Source organism: Scyliorhinus canicula, chromosome 12 (genome assembly GCF_902713615.1).
Source record: "Scyliorhinus canicula chromosome 12, sScyCan1.1, whole genome shotgun sequence".
Taxonomy (NCBI): Eukaryota; Metazoa; Chordata; class Chondrichthyes; order Carcharhiniformes; family Scyliorhinidae; genus Scyliorhinus; species Scyliorhinus canicula.
Window position 1 is genome coordinate 164,170,124 of NC_052157.1, and position 15,882 is coordinate 164,186,005.

The window sequence follows — 15,882 nt, forward strand, 5'->3', positions numbered from 1 at the left end:
TGCACCGCTAGCTGATTCTCCTGGACTGTGCCCGGCAGCTTTCCGCTAATGAGGGGGAGCAGCTCAGAAAGCAAATCCACAAAGCAACCCCAACCAGCGCGCTGCCAGGCCACCGTGCAAACCCCAACCAGTACGCTGCCAGGTTACTGGGCAAACCCCAGCCAGTACGCTGCCAGGCCACCGTGCAAACCCCAGCCAGCGCGCTGCCAGGTCACCGTGCAAACCCCAGCCAGCCGCTGCCAGGCCACCGTGCAAACCCCAGCCAGTACGCTGCCAGGTCACCGTGCAAACCCCAGCCAGTACGCTGCCAGGCCACCGTGCAAACCCCAACCAGCGCGCTGCCAGGCCACCGTGCAAACCCCAGCCAGCTGCTGCCAGGCCACCGTGCAAACCCCAACCAGCGCGCTGCCAGGCCACCGTGCAAACCCCAGGCAGCGCGCTGCCAGGCCACCGTGCAAACCCCAACCAGCCGCTGCCAGGCCACCGTGCAAACCCCAGCCAGTACGCTGCCAGGTCACCGTGCAAACCCCAGCCAGCACGCTGCCAGGTCACCGGGCAAACCCCAACCAGCGCGCTGCCAGGTCACCGGGCAAACCCCAACCAGCGCGCTGCCAGGCCACTGTGCAAACCCCAGCCAGTACGCTGCCAGGCCACGGTGCAAACCCCAGCCAGTACGCTGCCAGGCCACCGAGCAAACCCCAACCAGCGCGCTGCCAGGCCACGGTGCAAACCCCAGCCAGCGCGCTGCCAGGCCACCGTGCAAACCCCAACCAGCGCGCTGCCAGGCCACCATGCAAACCCCAACCAGCGCGCTGCCAGGTCACCGGGCAAACCCCAACCAGCGCGCTGCCAGGCCACCGTGCAAACCCCAACCAGCGCGCTGCCAGGCCACCGTGCAAACCCCAGCCAGTACACTGCCAGGTTACTGGGCAAACCCCAGCCAGTACGCTGCCAGGTCACCGTGCAAACCCCAGCCAGCACGCTGCCAGGTCACCGGGCAAACCCCAACCAGCGCGCTGCCAGGTCACCGGGCAAACCCCAACCAGCGCGCTGCCAGGCCACTGTGCAAACCCCAGCCAGTACGCTGCCAGGCCACGGTGCAAACCCCAGCCAGTACGCTGCCAGGCCACCGAGCAAACCCCAACCAGCGCGCTGCCAGGCCACCGTGCAAACCCCAGCCAGTACACTGCCAGGTTACTGGGCAAACCCCAGCCAGTACGCTGCCAGGTCACCGTGCAAACCCCAGCCAGCACGCTGCCAGGTCACCGGGCAAACCCCAACCAGCGCGCTGCCAGGTCACCGGGCAAACCCCAACCAGCGCGCTGCCAGGCCACTGTGCAAACCCCAGCCAGTACGCTGCCAGGCCACGGTGCAAACCCCAGCCAGTACGCTGCCAGGCCACCGAGCAAACCCCAACCAGCGCGCTGCCAGGCCACGGTGCAAACCCCAGCCAGCGCGCTGCCAGGCCACCGTGCAAACCCCAACCAGCGCGCTGCCAGGCCACGGTGCAAACCCCAACCAGCGCGCTGCCAGGCCACCGTGCAAACCCCAACCAGCGCGCTGCCAGGCCACCGTGCAAACCCCAACCAGCGCGCTGCCAGGCCACCGTGCAAACCCCAACCAGCGCGCTGCCAGGCCACCGTGCAAACCCCAACCAGCACGCTGCCAGGTTACTGGGCAAACCCCAGCCAGCTGCTGCCAGGCCACCGTGCAAACCCCAGCCAGTATGCTGCCAGGCCACCGTGCAAACCCCAGCCAGCGCGCTGCCAGGTTACTGGGCAAACCCCAGCCAGCGCGCTGCCAGGCCACCGTGCAAACCCCAGCCAGCCGCTGCCAGGCCACGGTGCAAACCCCAGCCAGCCGCTGCCAGGCCACGGTGCAAACCCCAGCCAGTACGCTGCCAGGCCACGGTGCAAACCCCAGCCAGCCGCTGCCAGGTTACGGGGCAAACCCCAGCCAGTACGCTGCCAGGCCACGGTGCAAACCCCAGCCAGCCGCTGCCAGGCCACGGTGCAAACCCCAGCCAGTACGCTGCCAGGCCACGGTGCAAACCCCAACCAGCGCGCTGCCAGGCCACCGTGCAAACCCCAGCCAGTACGCTGCCAGGCCACCGTGCAAACCCCAGCCAGTACGCTGCCAGGCCACCGTGCAAACCCCAGCCAGCGCGCTGCCAGGTCACCGTGCAAACCCCAACCAGCCGCTGGCAGGCCACGGTGCAAACCCCAACCAGTACGCTGCCAGGCCACCGGGCAAACCCCAGCCAGCCACTGCCAGGTTACTGGGCAAACCCCAGCCAGCACGCTGCCAGGCCACCGGGCAAACTAGTTCTACAAGTCGGAGGTGCCTACCTGGCCAGATTAATGGGCGGGGTGTAGGGGAGTCGGAGGGTCTGCCACAGGGCAGCCAGTGCCATCTGTGAGGCAGTGGCCGTCAAGATGGGGAGTGTCACCAGGAAAATACCCACCAAGTGCCGCAAGAAGCAAAACAACCTCCAACTGAGTTGGCATCAGCCCCATGACACTGCCACCCCACCACGCTGCCCCCCCCCAATCCTGTTCTTGACACCTATACTGCCCCCCCAGCACAATATTAATACTGCGCCCGTGCCCCACCACACCCGAGCACCCACCGCCACACCCCGCGCATGGCCAGCAGCTGTGCCCTGCCATATATTCCCCCCCCCCCCCCCCCCCCCCACCCCCCCCGCCCATCTCTGCCTCCGAAGCATGCAGCTTGTGGCTCACGATGCCTCATGTGCCCCTGCAGGAGACGTTGGCCCATAACAGACGGGCGGCGGGGTGCCGGACATCAGAGTCCTGACCCCCTATCAGGAACGGGCCTCAGAGGTTGTGGGGGTAACCGTAGACAGATCCGGTCACCGATGTCAAGATTGACCTGTGCCGCAGAGGTGAGTATCCACCGGCCCCAACCCAAATCATCTGCAACACGTGTGTTGTTCATGTCAGCATGATGATCCTACGCTCCCACTGACCACGTGTCCATTCACCCGCAGGGTCTCCAGGCTGCGGTGCCAGCCCATCCGGGATGCTCCCCAATTTCCCAGACAACACCTCGGAGGAGAGCTCAGAGAATGCCACCATTGAAGCGTCTCAGCTATTATCGCCAGTGCAGACACACCTTGGTGTGCGAAAGGAGTGGACAGGCTTCTGGAGCACAATCTGGTGAGCACCACAGAGTTGCTGATGCACATCAGGTGGAGGCAGGAACTTTGAGGAGAGACAGCAGTCAGGGATCTGCTGGATCCCAGGACCCAGTTGGGTCCCAGTCAGCTGCTGAGCCTCTGGACCAGGTTTACCCAGAGCTGAGGCAGTCACTAGAGTGTGGCTGCAAAATTCAGAGGGGTGTGCCAGAGTCACACCAGCGGGACGTTTGGAGGAGTCTCAGAGATTATGGGGACAGATTGCGCTGGCAATGCGTGGCGCCAACACTGCTAGGGTGGCGACTGCAGTGAAGAGCCCGGGGCACAATGCCAACACCATGAGTGGTTGTCTCCAAGGCTTTGCTTAGTCAGTAGCGACCATGACTTAGCGCCTCGGCAGCGTGTGCAGGTTGCTGGGGGTAATGTTCTTGACATAGGTGAACCTTGGCGAGGCACTGCGGAGATGTCCCCGTCGCCGGGGTACCTTTCCCAGTCTCTAGCGAACCTTGGCAGGGTGCTGCGGGGCATGTCCACTCAGTGGGGCATCGCTGAGGGCACCAATGCCATGGAGCAGGTAATGGGGAGCCACAAAGCTCAATCCAGCTGCCCCTCCGTCCCAAGGTGACCCTCAGGGCTCCACGGGCACAGACCTGGAGGAGCGAGCACTGGAGGCCAACCAGGAGCTTCCCCAGGGGGAGACAACGGAGTTCACCTGCTCTCCCAATCCCACACCCGACAGGGCGGTTCGGGGTCAGTGTGCGGAGCTGGGGGTCAGTGTGCGGAGCTGGGTGGCACGGCGAAGCCAGAGACACTGCCAAGTCGGGTGGGGATCTCCTGCCTCAGGACCCCCCAACCCGAGGACATGTGCCAGGGGCATCAAAGTCCACGGGACACGGTAAGCAGGTGGCTGCCTGGACCTCATGATGTGCATCCAGGGACACACCTAGACATAGCAGCACAGCACGAACGGCTAGCCAGATCGAGGATCACTCAGAGGGCACGGGGCTGGGGCACCATTGGGAGCTAGAGACAGTCGGGGTCATGATTGTTCACCCAAGACATGTGAAGCCTCTGTCACGTTCTGCAGTGCGGACCGGCCTACACTCTCCTCCCCCGGTTGCAGCCCTGGCCCCAGACTTGCTGGTCCTAGACCTGCCCCCCACCTTCCTACCCCTCCAGGTATACCAGATGCAGGTGATGGGTGTGAGTGTGCACTCAGCAGACAGACGAGTCAGATTGTGGAGCACCAGAGCTCAGTTCACAGCAGGATGTCATCACCATCCTGCCTTGTATATTGACCCATTGACTCTGCCAACCCAGGCCCATCACCCTGAAGTGATGTAACAGTCCCTGGGAGGTGGAACAGGGTGATGGGGTGGGGGTAAGAAGCGCGAGGCTGACCGGGTTGGGGCTCCGCCGCCTGACCTCCATCCTCCAGCTGGTCCCACGGTGGACCCCTCCAGACCCTCCTGTTCCGGCTCCTCCTCTTCCTCCTCCCCTGCCGAGGCCGCATGTTCCTCCTCCTCCACCACGTCGCCCCGCTGTGCCTCCAGGGAGTTTACTGCATTGCACCACCAGAGCGGTCGAGGCATTGGAACTGCCCCGGGTGGCCACATGGGTCCCCGCATCGGTCTCCAGCCTCCGTCCTGGCATCACCAGCCAGGACCTCAGCGGGTATTGCTCATCCCCCAAGAGCCAACCAATCATCATGGGGTGTCCCTGAAAGTCGCTGGGGATCTCCAACTGCCCCAGGATGTAGTTGTCGTGCACACTCCCGGGGATGTGTGAACATATGTGCATGATCTTCAGGTGGTGGGCGCACACAAGTTGGGTATTGAGGGAGTGGGCCCCCTTCCTGTTGATGAACAGTTGGGTATTGAGGGAGTTGGGTATTGAGGGAGTGGGCCCCCTTCCTGTTGATGAACAGTTGGGTATTGAGGGAGTTGGGTATTGAGGGAGTTGGGTATTGAGGGAGTTGGGTATTGAGGGAGTGGGCCCCCTTCCTGTTGATGAACAGTTGGGTATTGAGGGAGTTGGGTATTGAGGGAGTGGGCCCCCTTCCTGTTGATGAACAGTTGGGTATTGAGGGAGTTGGGTATTGAGGGAGTTGGGTATTGAGGGAGTTGGGTATTGAGGGAGTGGGCCCCCTTCCTGTTGATGAACAGTTGGGTATTGAGGGAGTTGGGTATTGAGGGAGTGGGCCCCCTTCCTGTTGATGAACAGTTGGGTATTGAGGGAGTTGGGTATTGAGGGAGTTGGGTATTGAGGGAGTTGGGTATTGAGGGAGTGGGCCCCCTTCCTGTTGATGAACAGCGCTCTTGCAACCTCCAGTGTGCACAAGGCGACATGCATACCTCTTGGACCTGGGGCATCCCGCGTATGGCGGAGAATCACGCTGCCCGGGCATCTTATTGGGCTTGGTCCAGACCAAAGTTGATACAATTGGCCACCTGTGCACACAGGGCATCCGTGACTTCAAGGGACATACCACACAGGTCCCCGCTCGAGCCCTGGAATGATCCCGAGGCATAAACCTCCAGGGCTGCTGTGAACTTTATGGCCATGGGTATCCTCCTCCTCATGCGGTGCCAAGTCCACGAGGACATGGCACAGGTGCTGCACCTCATCCTTGTTGAGACAGGACCTCCTGCTGCACATGCCGTTCGACATCTTTTCGAAATACCAGTACTCCTGTACACCTGGGCTGACAACGTTCTCCCACTTGAGTCCCTCCCTGATCTGAGGGGCAGCCGGGTCCTCAGAGTGTGGAGCGGGATCCTGCACATGGGGGGCTGCCCTGAGCCTCTTGATGCCTTCCCCAGCATCTGGATACCTGCATTGCCAACACCACCACGAGGGCAGCTTCTGCAGGGTCCACAATATCATCCACAATGTGATATCTGGAATTGAATTGGAGAGGGTGAGCGACTGACAAATCAGTTATGGCTTCCACCCAAGAACCCATGGATCCACATGCCCTCCCCACCATCACATTCCTGTCATCCACCAGGGTGCTATCAAACACACCCTGCACACACATCCCTGGCCGCAGCGGTGGGCACTGGACCCCAGACCCTGTATACCAGACACCCACTGGTAACGTTACCTGGACCGGGTACTTGTTCTCTTCCTGGTCCCCACACACACCAACACCTTCTGGTCGCGGGGATGTTCGTGGCGCAGCGGCCCAGCTCCTGGGTGTTTGAATGTTGCCTGTTGCCTCTGTGGTGTGGATGCTTCCGGAGTTCCGGCACAATGTCTGATTGGTATGCTAGGCAGTAACACTCTCCTGCGACATGGCACGCCTTCCCACGGGAATCCATTTGGGAACTGTGAAGTGCTGACATTACTAAAATGGCCCATTCCCCAGCAATCAGTGTTGGCTTTCAGCTGTGCGGCCAGCAGCCACCGCGGGTCAGTGTGGGTTAAAGTGACCTTCACCATATTACCACGGACGGGACTCTGTCCTGAGGGTTTTTGGTGCGACAGATAGGCAGCAGGTAGAGTTACCCTCATTATGGGAATACATGATCCGGGGGATGGATGGCATGCCAGACCCGCAGGTGCTGACCACCACCATCATCACCTCCCCCCCCAGTGCAGGGGCGAGCCATCACTGATGGCAGCTGACCCATCCCGCCCAGGCTCCGCACAGTGCCTATTTGCCAAGGTGGCTATTCACTTCCTCAGGTCCCCACAGCAGCCACTTCGCTCGCTTCAGGTGTTTAAATAGGTGCACTACACAGTGCCCGCTTGACGGCTCGCTGGGGAGCCGGTTAGATTGCGGGGGGCATTTCAATAGGGCGTCCTTCCCATTAATGGGATGGAGATTGGGTTTAATTGGTGATTATTGGTTTCTCGCCAGAGCCGTGATGGGATCCGGATCTCGCCAACAGGGGCAGCTGTTTCGATCGGAAACTGATCGGTGCCCTGCATGGTTATCGGTTTCAGACCGGGTGAGGAATGTGGCGCAAATGCAGCAAAACTAATTGTAGGGTTATTGTAGATCATTGGATCAAAACGAAAAGTACATGTCACTTCAGAAACAGATAAGATTACTCATGCACGTTTTAGAAAAACACAATTCTGCAGATGCTGCAAATCTGAAATAAAAACAAAATGCTGGAAATACTCAGCAGGTCTGGCAGCATCTGTGGAGAGGGAAACAGAGTTAATGTTTTAAGTCCATTTGAGCTCAAAAGAGGCATACGGACTCGAAACGTGTTTTATTATTGATCTCATTTTTTCACATCTGTTTCACTTCCGACTGGGAAAAAATAAAGTCATGGAGTTAAATGGATTCAAATTGAGGATGAGAGCCATATTCCAGCTTTATGTCAAATTATGTCCACAGCGTATACACAGGCCAGAAAAGAGATGCTGTACCTGAACAAACAACAATTGCAGCTTCTCTGAGAATTCATCATTTCCATTTACCAGGCCTTTCCGTTCCACCACAGTTGTTTGCGTCTAAATCTATCAAAATTTAACTGACAATACAACTTACAAATTAAATCCATAGTCACTGGGTCATCGAGGCTCAATTATCTGCTACAGGGACAGAAGTCATTATGCAGAATTGAAAACGGAAAGGTGGGCTCTCCTGGTGAGTGTGGACTACACGGAAACTCACCATGTTGGGAATCATGGCCGCACGTTGCTGCAGTTGCTGCATATCCATTGGAACGGGCTTCAGGGCCGAGGTCATCAACACCGAGCTGTGAGCTTTCAGCAGTGATGGCTTTGGTTCCGGAGAAAACATTCTGCAGCAGAAAGGAACTCTTTCAACAACATTATCCACTTTACAAGAAGCACACATTTATCATCATGCATCTTCTCACAATATCTGAGTGTTTCTATCAGAGATTTTGTGATGCTGCTGAACTATACAGGTGGAATCACAAATCCTCAAGGATGGGTTAATAATTCTAATGTATCTTTCCATTTCATCTCCAGATCAGGAACTAAATAGCCATTTGCTGGTCCTTTAATTTCAAATGAAAGGGAGAAAATTACAAAAAAAAATACAAAGTCATACAAATCTGTACAAAGAGAGGCTGAGTTAAAAGATCAGAGCACAAAGATGGGCAATAAGTGGACAAAATCACCCACATGTGTAAGACAAGATAAGAGGAGGTGGTGGGGTAGCTGTATTGTCTACGGGGAGGTGGTGGGGTAGCTGTACTGTCTACGGGGAGGTGGTGGGGTAGCTGTACTGTCTACGGGGAGGTGGTGGGGTAGCTGTATTGTCTACGGGGAGGTGGTGGGGTACCTGTATTGTCTACGGGGAGGTGGTGGGGTAGCTGTACTGTCTACGGGGAGGTGGTGGGGTAGCTGTACTGTCTACGGGGAGGTGGTGGGGTAGCTGTACTGTCTACGGGGAGGTGGTGGGGTAGCTGTATTGTCTACGGGGAGGTGGTGGGGTAGCTGTATTGTCTACGGGGAGGTGGTGGGGTAGCTGTATTGTCTACGGGGAGGTGGTGGGGTAGCTGTACTGTCTACGGGGAGGTGGTGGGGTAGCTGTATTGTCTACGGGGAGGTGGTGGGGTAGCTGTATTGTCTACGGGGAGGTGGTGGGGTAGCTGTATTGTCTACGGGGAGGTGGTGGGGTAGCTGTATTGTCTACGGGGAGGTGGTGGGGTAGCTGTACTGTCTACGGGGAGGTGGTGGGGTAGCTGTACTGTCTACGGGGAGGTGGTGGGGTAGCTGTACTGTCTACGGGGAGGTGGTGGGGTAGCTGTATTGTCTACGGGGAGGTGGTGGGGTAGCTGTATTGTCTACGGGGAGGTGGTGGGGTAGCTGTATTGTCTACGGGGAGGTGGTGGGGTAGCTGTATTGTCTACGGGGAGGTGGTGGGGTAGCTGTACTGTCTACGGGGAGGTGGTGGGGTAGCTGTATTGTCTACGGGGAAGTGGTGGGGTAGCTGTATTGTCTACGGGGAGGTGGTGGGGTAGCTGTATTGTCTACGGGGAGGTGGTGGGGTAGCTGTATTGTCTACGGGGAGGTGGTGGGGTAGCTGTATTGTCTACGGGGAGGTGGTGGGATAGCTGTATTGTCTACGGGGAGGTGGTGGGGTAGCTGTATTGTCTACGGGGAGGTGGTGGGGTAGCTGTATTGTCTACGGGGAGGTGGTGGGGTAGCTGTATTGTCTACGGGGAGGTGGTGGGGTAGCTGTATTGTCACTGGACTGGTGATCCAGGGGACTCTATGGGCCCCTTTTCAAATCCCGCCACGGCAGATGGTGGAAACCAAATTCAATAAATATCTGCAATTAAAGACTCAAAATGACCATGAAGCGATTGTCGCTAGAAACCTAGCTGGTTCACGAATGTTCTTTTGGGAAGGAAATCTGCCGTCCTGACCTGGTTGACTCTGAAATGGGCTCTGAAATGGGCTCTGAAATGGGCTCCGAAATGGCCCAGCAAGCCACTCAGTTGTATCAAATAGCAACAAAGTCAATAAACAGGCACTGGAAACGACAGCAGCAAACCCAGCCACACGGATCCTGCAAAGTTGACCGGTCTGGGGGCATACGCCGAAATTGGGAGAGGTGTCTCAACAGTCTGACAGGCAAACTCACGGAATCATACCTGACAGATAACGTCCCAGGCAACACAATCACCATCTTGTAGGACAGGACATACCCAGTAGAGGTGGTGGCACAGTGGTATACAGTCGGGAGGGATTTACCCTGGGAGTCCTCAACATCGACTCTGGACCCCATGAAGTCTCAAATATGAGCAAGGAGACCTCCTGCTGATTACCATGTACAGTCCAACCGTCAACTGATAAATCAGTATCCCTCCATGCTGAACATCGCTTGGAGGATGCACTGGGGGTGACAAGGACACAGAATGCACCCTGGGTGGGGGAATTCAATGTCCATCACCAAGAGTGGCTGAGTAGCACGACTACTAACCGAGCTGGCCGGGTCCTAAAGGACAGAGCTGCTAGACTGGGGCTGCAGCAGGTGCTGAGGAAACCAATAAGAGGGAAAAATACACTTGACCTGATCCTCACCAATCTGCCTGCTGCAGGAGCACCTGTCCACGACAGTATTGGTATAAGTGACACTGTTCTTGTGGACACAAAGCCCCATCTTCACATTGAAGATACCCTCTATCGTGTTGTGTGGCACTACCACCGTGCTAAATGGGATAGACGTCGCACAGATCCAGCAACTGAAGACTGGGCATCCATGAGGCGCTGTGGGCCATCAGCAACAGCAGGATTGTATTTGACCACTATCTGTAACCTCATGGCTCGGCACATCCTCCACTCTACCATTACTACCAAGCCAGGGGATCAACTCTGGTTCAATGAAGAGGGCAGGAGAGCAGGCCAGGAGCAACACCAGGCAGACCGAAATATGAGGTGTCAACCTGGTGAAGCTACAACACAGGACTACTTATGTGTCAAACAGCATAAGCAGCACGTGCTACAGAGCAAGATTCCAACCTGAAACATTAGCTCTGTTTCTCTCACCACAGATGCTGCCAGGTCTGCTGAGTATTTCCAGTATTTTCTGTTTTTATTTGAAATATTAATCCACGCTCAAAACAGGATGAGTAATAAACTTGTTGACTGTTGGCCAATCAGCCTAAAATGAACTGGCATTTGAAAAGATTTGGGTTAATAAACTAAAGTCAGCACCAAATTGTTAACGGTAAATTGTGTTTGACTAACTTGATTTGAATTCTTTGGTGGAGCGTCAGAAGGGTTGATGTCAGAAATGAGGTTGTTGTTTTGTACAGGTTAGTGGATTTTCAAAAAATGTTTCATAGATCAGCACATACTAGAATTGATAGTGAACTGAATATTAAAGGGTGAGTGGTTCTGTGGGTGTGAAATTGAGGAAGGGACAGAAAGCAGAGTGTAGTGGTGAACTGTTGTTTTCAGACTATTGGAAAGCGTGCAGTGGACCCCCCGTGAAGGTTGAGAACACACTTTTAAAGAGGAACAGAGGAGCTTGGCATGGGGCTGGTCTGTTCACAAACCTTTGAAGATGGCAGGTCATGTTGAGAAGGCTGTCTCAAAAGGCACATGGCATCATTAATACAGGCACAGAGAACAAAAACAAAAGTTATGTTAAAGATTATAAACCACTGGTTACACTCTGACTGGAGTACAGTGTTTGATTTTGGGCCCACACTTCAACAAGGTGAATGGCTGCAGGTGTTATTGAGGTTTACTAGAATGGCACCAGCTATTTGTGGTTCAGCCTAACAGGGTGTAACCCACCTACTGGGGTTAGTTTCTTTGGAGTAGAGAAGACTAACGGGGAAAATTCAAAGAATTATTCAAGATTTTTGATAATTTCTCTTTATTTACCTTGTTTGCACTGGCAGAAGGGCTGGCAACTAGAGGGTACAGCTTTAAGGGAATTCACTAAAGAATCAGAGGCAACAGATGAACTGGGTAAAAGCAAATTACTGCAGATACTGAAATCTGAAAGTGGGTAGTCTGATTTCTGCCCATGTGATCTTCCTGTGTGTAAAGAGTTGCTTATATTACCCTACATAGCATCACAACAGCACAGAAGAAGCCCATTCTGCTCACTGAGTGCCAGCTACCTCTCTGTAGAGTAATCCGGCCAGTCCCATTCTCCTACTCTATCTCCTCGGCCCTGCAAGTTTCTTTCCCATAAGTGCCCATCCACTCATTTGAAAATGACCTTTCAGCACCCTCAGAGGCAGATAATCCCAGATCATTACTACTCGTTAGTAAAAAGCTTTTGCATCTCGCATCTTTTGCCCAAAATCTTAATTTGAATCCCATAATCTTGTACCATCAGCTAATGGGACCAGCTTTTGTTCATCTTGCGAATGAATAAAGAGAAAACAGAAAAGTAATTTGCAAATGTTGTCAAATAAAAGACCTATATATATATATCTATTAAGAGTACGAAAATGTTAAGAGGCAGGCGAAGGCTCATTAATGGTATTTAATAATAATAATCTTTATTATTGTCACAAGTAGGCTAACATTAACTCTGCAATTAAGTCACTGTGAAAATCCCCTAGTCGCCACACTCCGGCGCCTGTTCGGGTACATAGAACATAGAACAGTACAGCACAGAACAGGCCCTTCGGCCCTCAATGTTGTGCCGAGCCATGATCACCCTACTCAAACCCACGTATCCACCCTATACCCGTAACCCAACAACCCCCCCCTTAACCTTACTTTTATTAGGACACTACGGGCAATTTAGCATGGCCAATCCACCTAACCCGCACATCTTTGGACTGTGGGAGGAAACCGGAGGACCCGGAGGAAACCCACGCACACAGGGGGAGGACGTGCAGACTCCACACAGACAGTGACCCAGCCGGGAATCGAACCTGGGACCCTGGAGCTGTGAAGCATTTATGGTAACCACCATGCTACCCTGCTGCCCCAATGAGGCAAACCTTCAGGTTTCTGTTCAAAACTATTAGAAGAAACAGGGGTGAAAATTGCAGGTACATAATTTTCCAAAGCTCTTCAAATTCAGGAAACTATGGTTTTGGATTAGAAAGTTGCTAATATTATAAAGGGAGAAAACCAGTTAACTATAAAGTTGAGAGCCTCATCAGAACATAAGAACTAGGAGCAGGAGTACGCCATCTGGCCCCTCGAGCCTGCTCCACCATTCAATGAGATCATGGCTGATCTTTTGCGGACTCAGCTTCACTTTCCGGCCCGAACACCATAACCCTTAATCCCTTTATTCTTCAAAAAACTATCTTTACCTTAAAAACATTTAATGAAGGAGCCTCAACTGCTTCACTGGGCAAGGAATTCAATAGATTCACAACCCTTTGAGTGAAGAAGTTCCTCCTAAACTCAGTCCTAAATCTATTTCCCCTTATTTTGAGGCTATGCCCCCTAGTTCTGTTTTCACCCGCCAGTGGAAACAACCTGCCCATTGCCTCAGTGCTCGAATCCTCCATCATGCCCTCCTTAATCACAGCTGTGATATCATCTCTGGCCAGTAATGCAACTCCTCCACCCCTTTTACCTCCCTCTCTATCCCTCCTGAAGCATCTATACCCTGGGATATTTAGTTGCCAGTCTTGCCCATCCCTCAACCAAGTCTCAGTAATACCAATAACATCATATTCCCAGGTACTAATCCGAACCCTAAGTTATCTGTCTTACCTGCTACACTTCTCGCATTAAAACAAATGAACCTCAGACCACCTGTCCCTTTGCGATCATCATCTCTTCCCTGTCTACTCTTCCCCTTAGTCACATTGAGTTTATTATCTAGTACCTTACTGGCTTTAGTTGCTGCTTCTTTACTGACCTCTAACTTCCTAATCTGGTTCCCATCCCCCTGCCACATTAGTTTAAAACCTCCCCAACAAAATCTCCCCTAATGAGGGTTGTGTGAAATTACTGAAGTCTAGCAGAAATCAAGTGATTTATCAGTTGTAAAAGTATTGCGATGAATGAGAGTCAGTACAAATGTGCAATGGGTAGGACGTGACCGAATAATTGGTTCACTTTTTATGAGACAATCACGAGCATATTGCCAGAAATAGGAGGTTATGATTTCCGGTGGCGTAATGTAGGGGCAGACGCAGAGTTCTCCTGCTTGACAACTGCATATTTTGCCCTTTTGTTTGGTGCCACAGGTTGTCTATTCCTTGCAATCACATGATAGTTATCGGAATAGAATACCATCCTCATTGAAATGCCCAAAATAACAAGGATAAGAGAGCTTTGAGCAGAAGCTTGTTGATGGAGTCGGAGTTCTCTCAGAGCATGAGGGTAAGTAACATGGCGGAGTCAGTTTCTTTCTCTCCTTCCCCTCCACTGACGGCCAAGGTTCTCTCTAATATCTTGGAGAATTAACTTTGAGAAGCACCGAAAAATCGTATCGGAGGATCTTTGCCCCTATTCGAGCAGCTCTGGGGTAACCAAATGAGACTGTCAAAGTCCAGGGATCACAAACTAGAGTACAGAGGTGGATTTGCCGGACACAAGCGCTCAGATTGCCGCAGCGCTGGAATCCCCTCTGACTTCAGTGGCTGAATTAATAAATTGCTGAGAGGCAAGCTGAACGACCAAGAAAACAGGTCCAGGAGGCAGAATATCTGGATTATGGAGTTGCCGGAGGATCGAGTGCCCATGGAATACTACTTGAGCATGTTCCTCAAAATGGTAGTGAGGGTGGATTTGCATCCATAGGTGAGGACGGAGCTGTGCTCCGAATGCCAGTAATTTGAAACAAACCTGTTGGACTTGAACCTGGTGTTGTAAGGCTTCTTACTTCATTCTTTAATACCATGTCGGAGACACTCCATGTAAAGACCTCTGTCCACTGGGGGCACTATTTGGGGTATCGGATACACCATGGTTCAGTCTGGGGTAGAGGCAGACGTTACTGCCTTTGCCTCGCTTATAGCCCAGAGACAAATATTGCATGGTTGGAGGTCTCCCACTCCACCCAATGCCTCTGCTTCGTTGGGTGACTAAATTTCATTCTTGCATTTGGAGAAAGTCAAGTTCACCATCAGGGGGTTGGTGGAGAGGTTCTGTTTGACATGGTAACTATTGATTTCCTTTTTATCAGGAGTTAGCCGCCATCAGTTGTTCAGGGGTTTGCGTTAGCTTTAGTATTTAATGTTTATTGGGTATCCTGTGCTTTTCTCTTTTATTTTAATAAAGATATTTTAGAACATAGATAGAACATACAACAGTACAGCACAGAACAGGCCCTTCGGTCCTCGATGTTGTGCCGAGCATTGTCCGAAACCAAGATCAAGCTATCCCACTCCCTGTCATTCTGGTGTGCTCCATGTGCCGATCCAATAACCGCTTGAAAGTTCCTAAAGTGTCCAACTCCACTATCACACAGGCAGTCCATTCCACATCCTAACCATTCTCTGAGTAAAGAACCTACCTCGGACATCCCTCCTATATCTCCCACCCTGAATCTTAGTTATGCCCCCTTGTAACAGCTACATCCACCCAAGGAAATAGTCTCTGAACGTCCACTCTATCTATCCCCCTCATCATCTTATAAACCTCTATTAAGTCGCCTCTCATCCTCCTCTGCTCCAAAGAGAAAAGCCCTAGCTCCCTCAACCTTTCCTCATAAGACCTATCCTGCAAACCGGGCAGCATCCTGGTAAATCTCCTTTACACCCTTCCAATGCTTCCACATCCTTTCTATAATGAGGTGACCAGAACTGCACACAATACTCTAAATGTGGTCTCACCAGGGTCATGTATAGTTGCAGCATAACCCCGCGGCTCTTAAACCCAAGCCCCCTGTTAATAAACGCCAACACACTATATGCCTTCTTCATGGCTCTATCCACATGAGTGGCAACCTTCAGAGATCTGTGGACATGAACCACAAGATCTCTCTGTTCCTCCACATTCCTCAGAACCCTGCCATTGACCCTGTAATCCGCATTCACATTATTTCTACCAAAATGAATCACCTCGCACTTATCAGAGTTAAACTCCATCTGACATTTTTCGGCCCAGCTCTGCATCCTATCAATGTCTCTTTGCAGCCTACAACGCCCTCCAACTCATCCACTACTCCACCAATCTTGGTGACATCAGCAAATTTACTGACCCACCCTTCAGCTCCCTCCTCCAAGTCATTGATAAAATTGATCCCTGTGGTACACCGCTGGTAACTGGTCTCCAGTCTGAAAATTTTCCATCCACTACCACCCTCTGTCTTCTATGTGATAGCCAGTTACTTATCCAATTGGCCA

General features: G+C 53.1%; 1 protein-coding gene across 4 annotated transcripts in view; it reads right to left on the minus strand.

Annotated features, from left to right (window-relative positions):
* The window catches only part of ncor1 (nuclear receptor corepressor 1), a 356,231-nt gene that overhangs the window by 120,272 nt on the left and 220,077 nt on the right, over nucleotides 1–15,882 (minus strand). For all 4 annotated transcript variants that reach the window (XM_038814799.1, XM_038814800.1, XM_038814801.1 and 1 more), the window contains one exon: nucleotides 7,794–7,923. In XM_038814799.1, coding sequence (XP_038670727.1) covers nucleotides 7,794–7,923 — 130 coding nt within the window. The remainder of the gene's footprint in view (nucleotides 1–7,793; nucleotides 7,924–15,882) is intronic.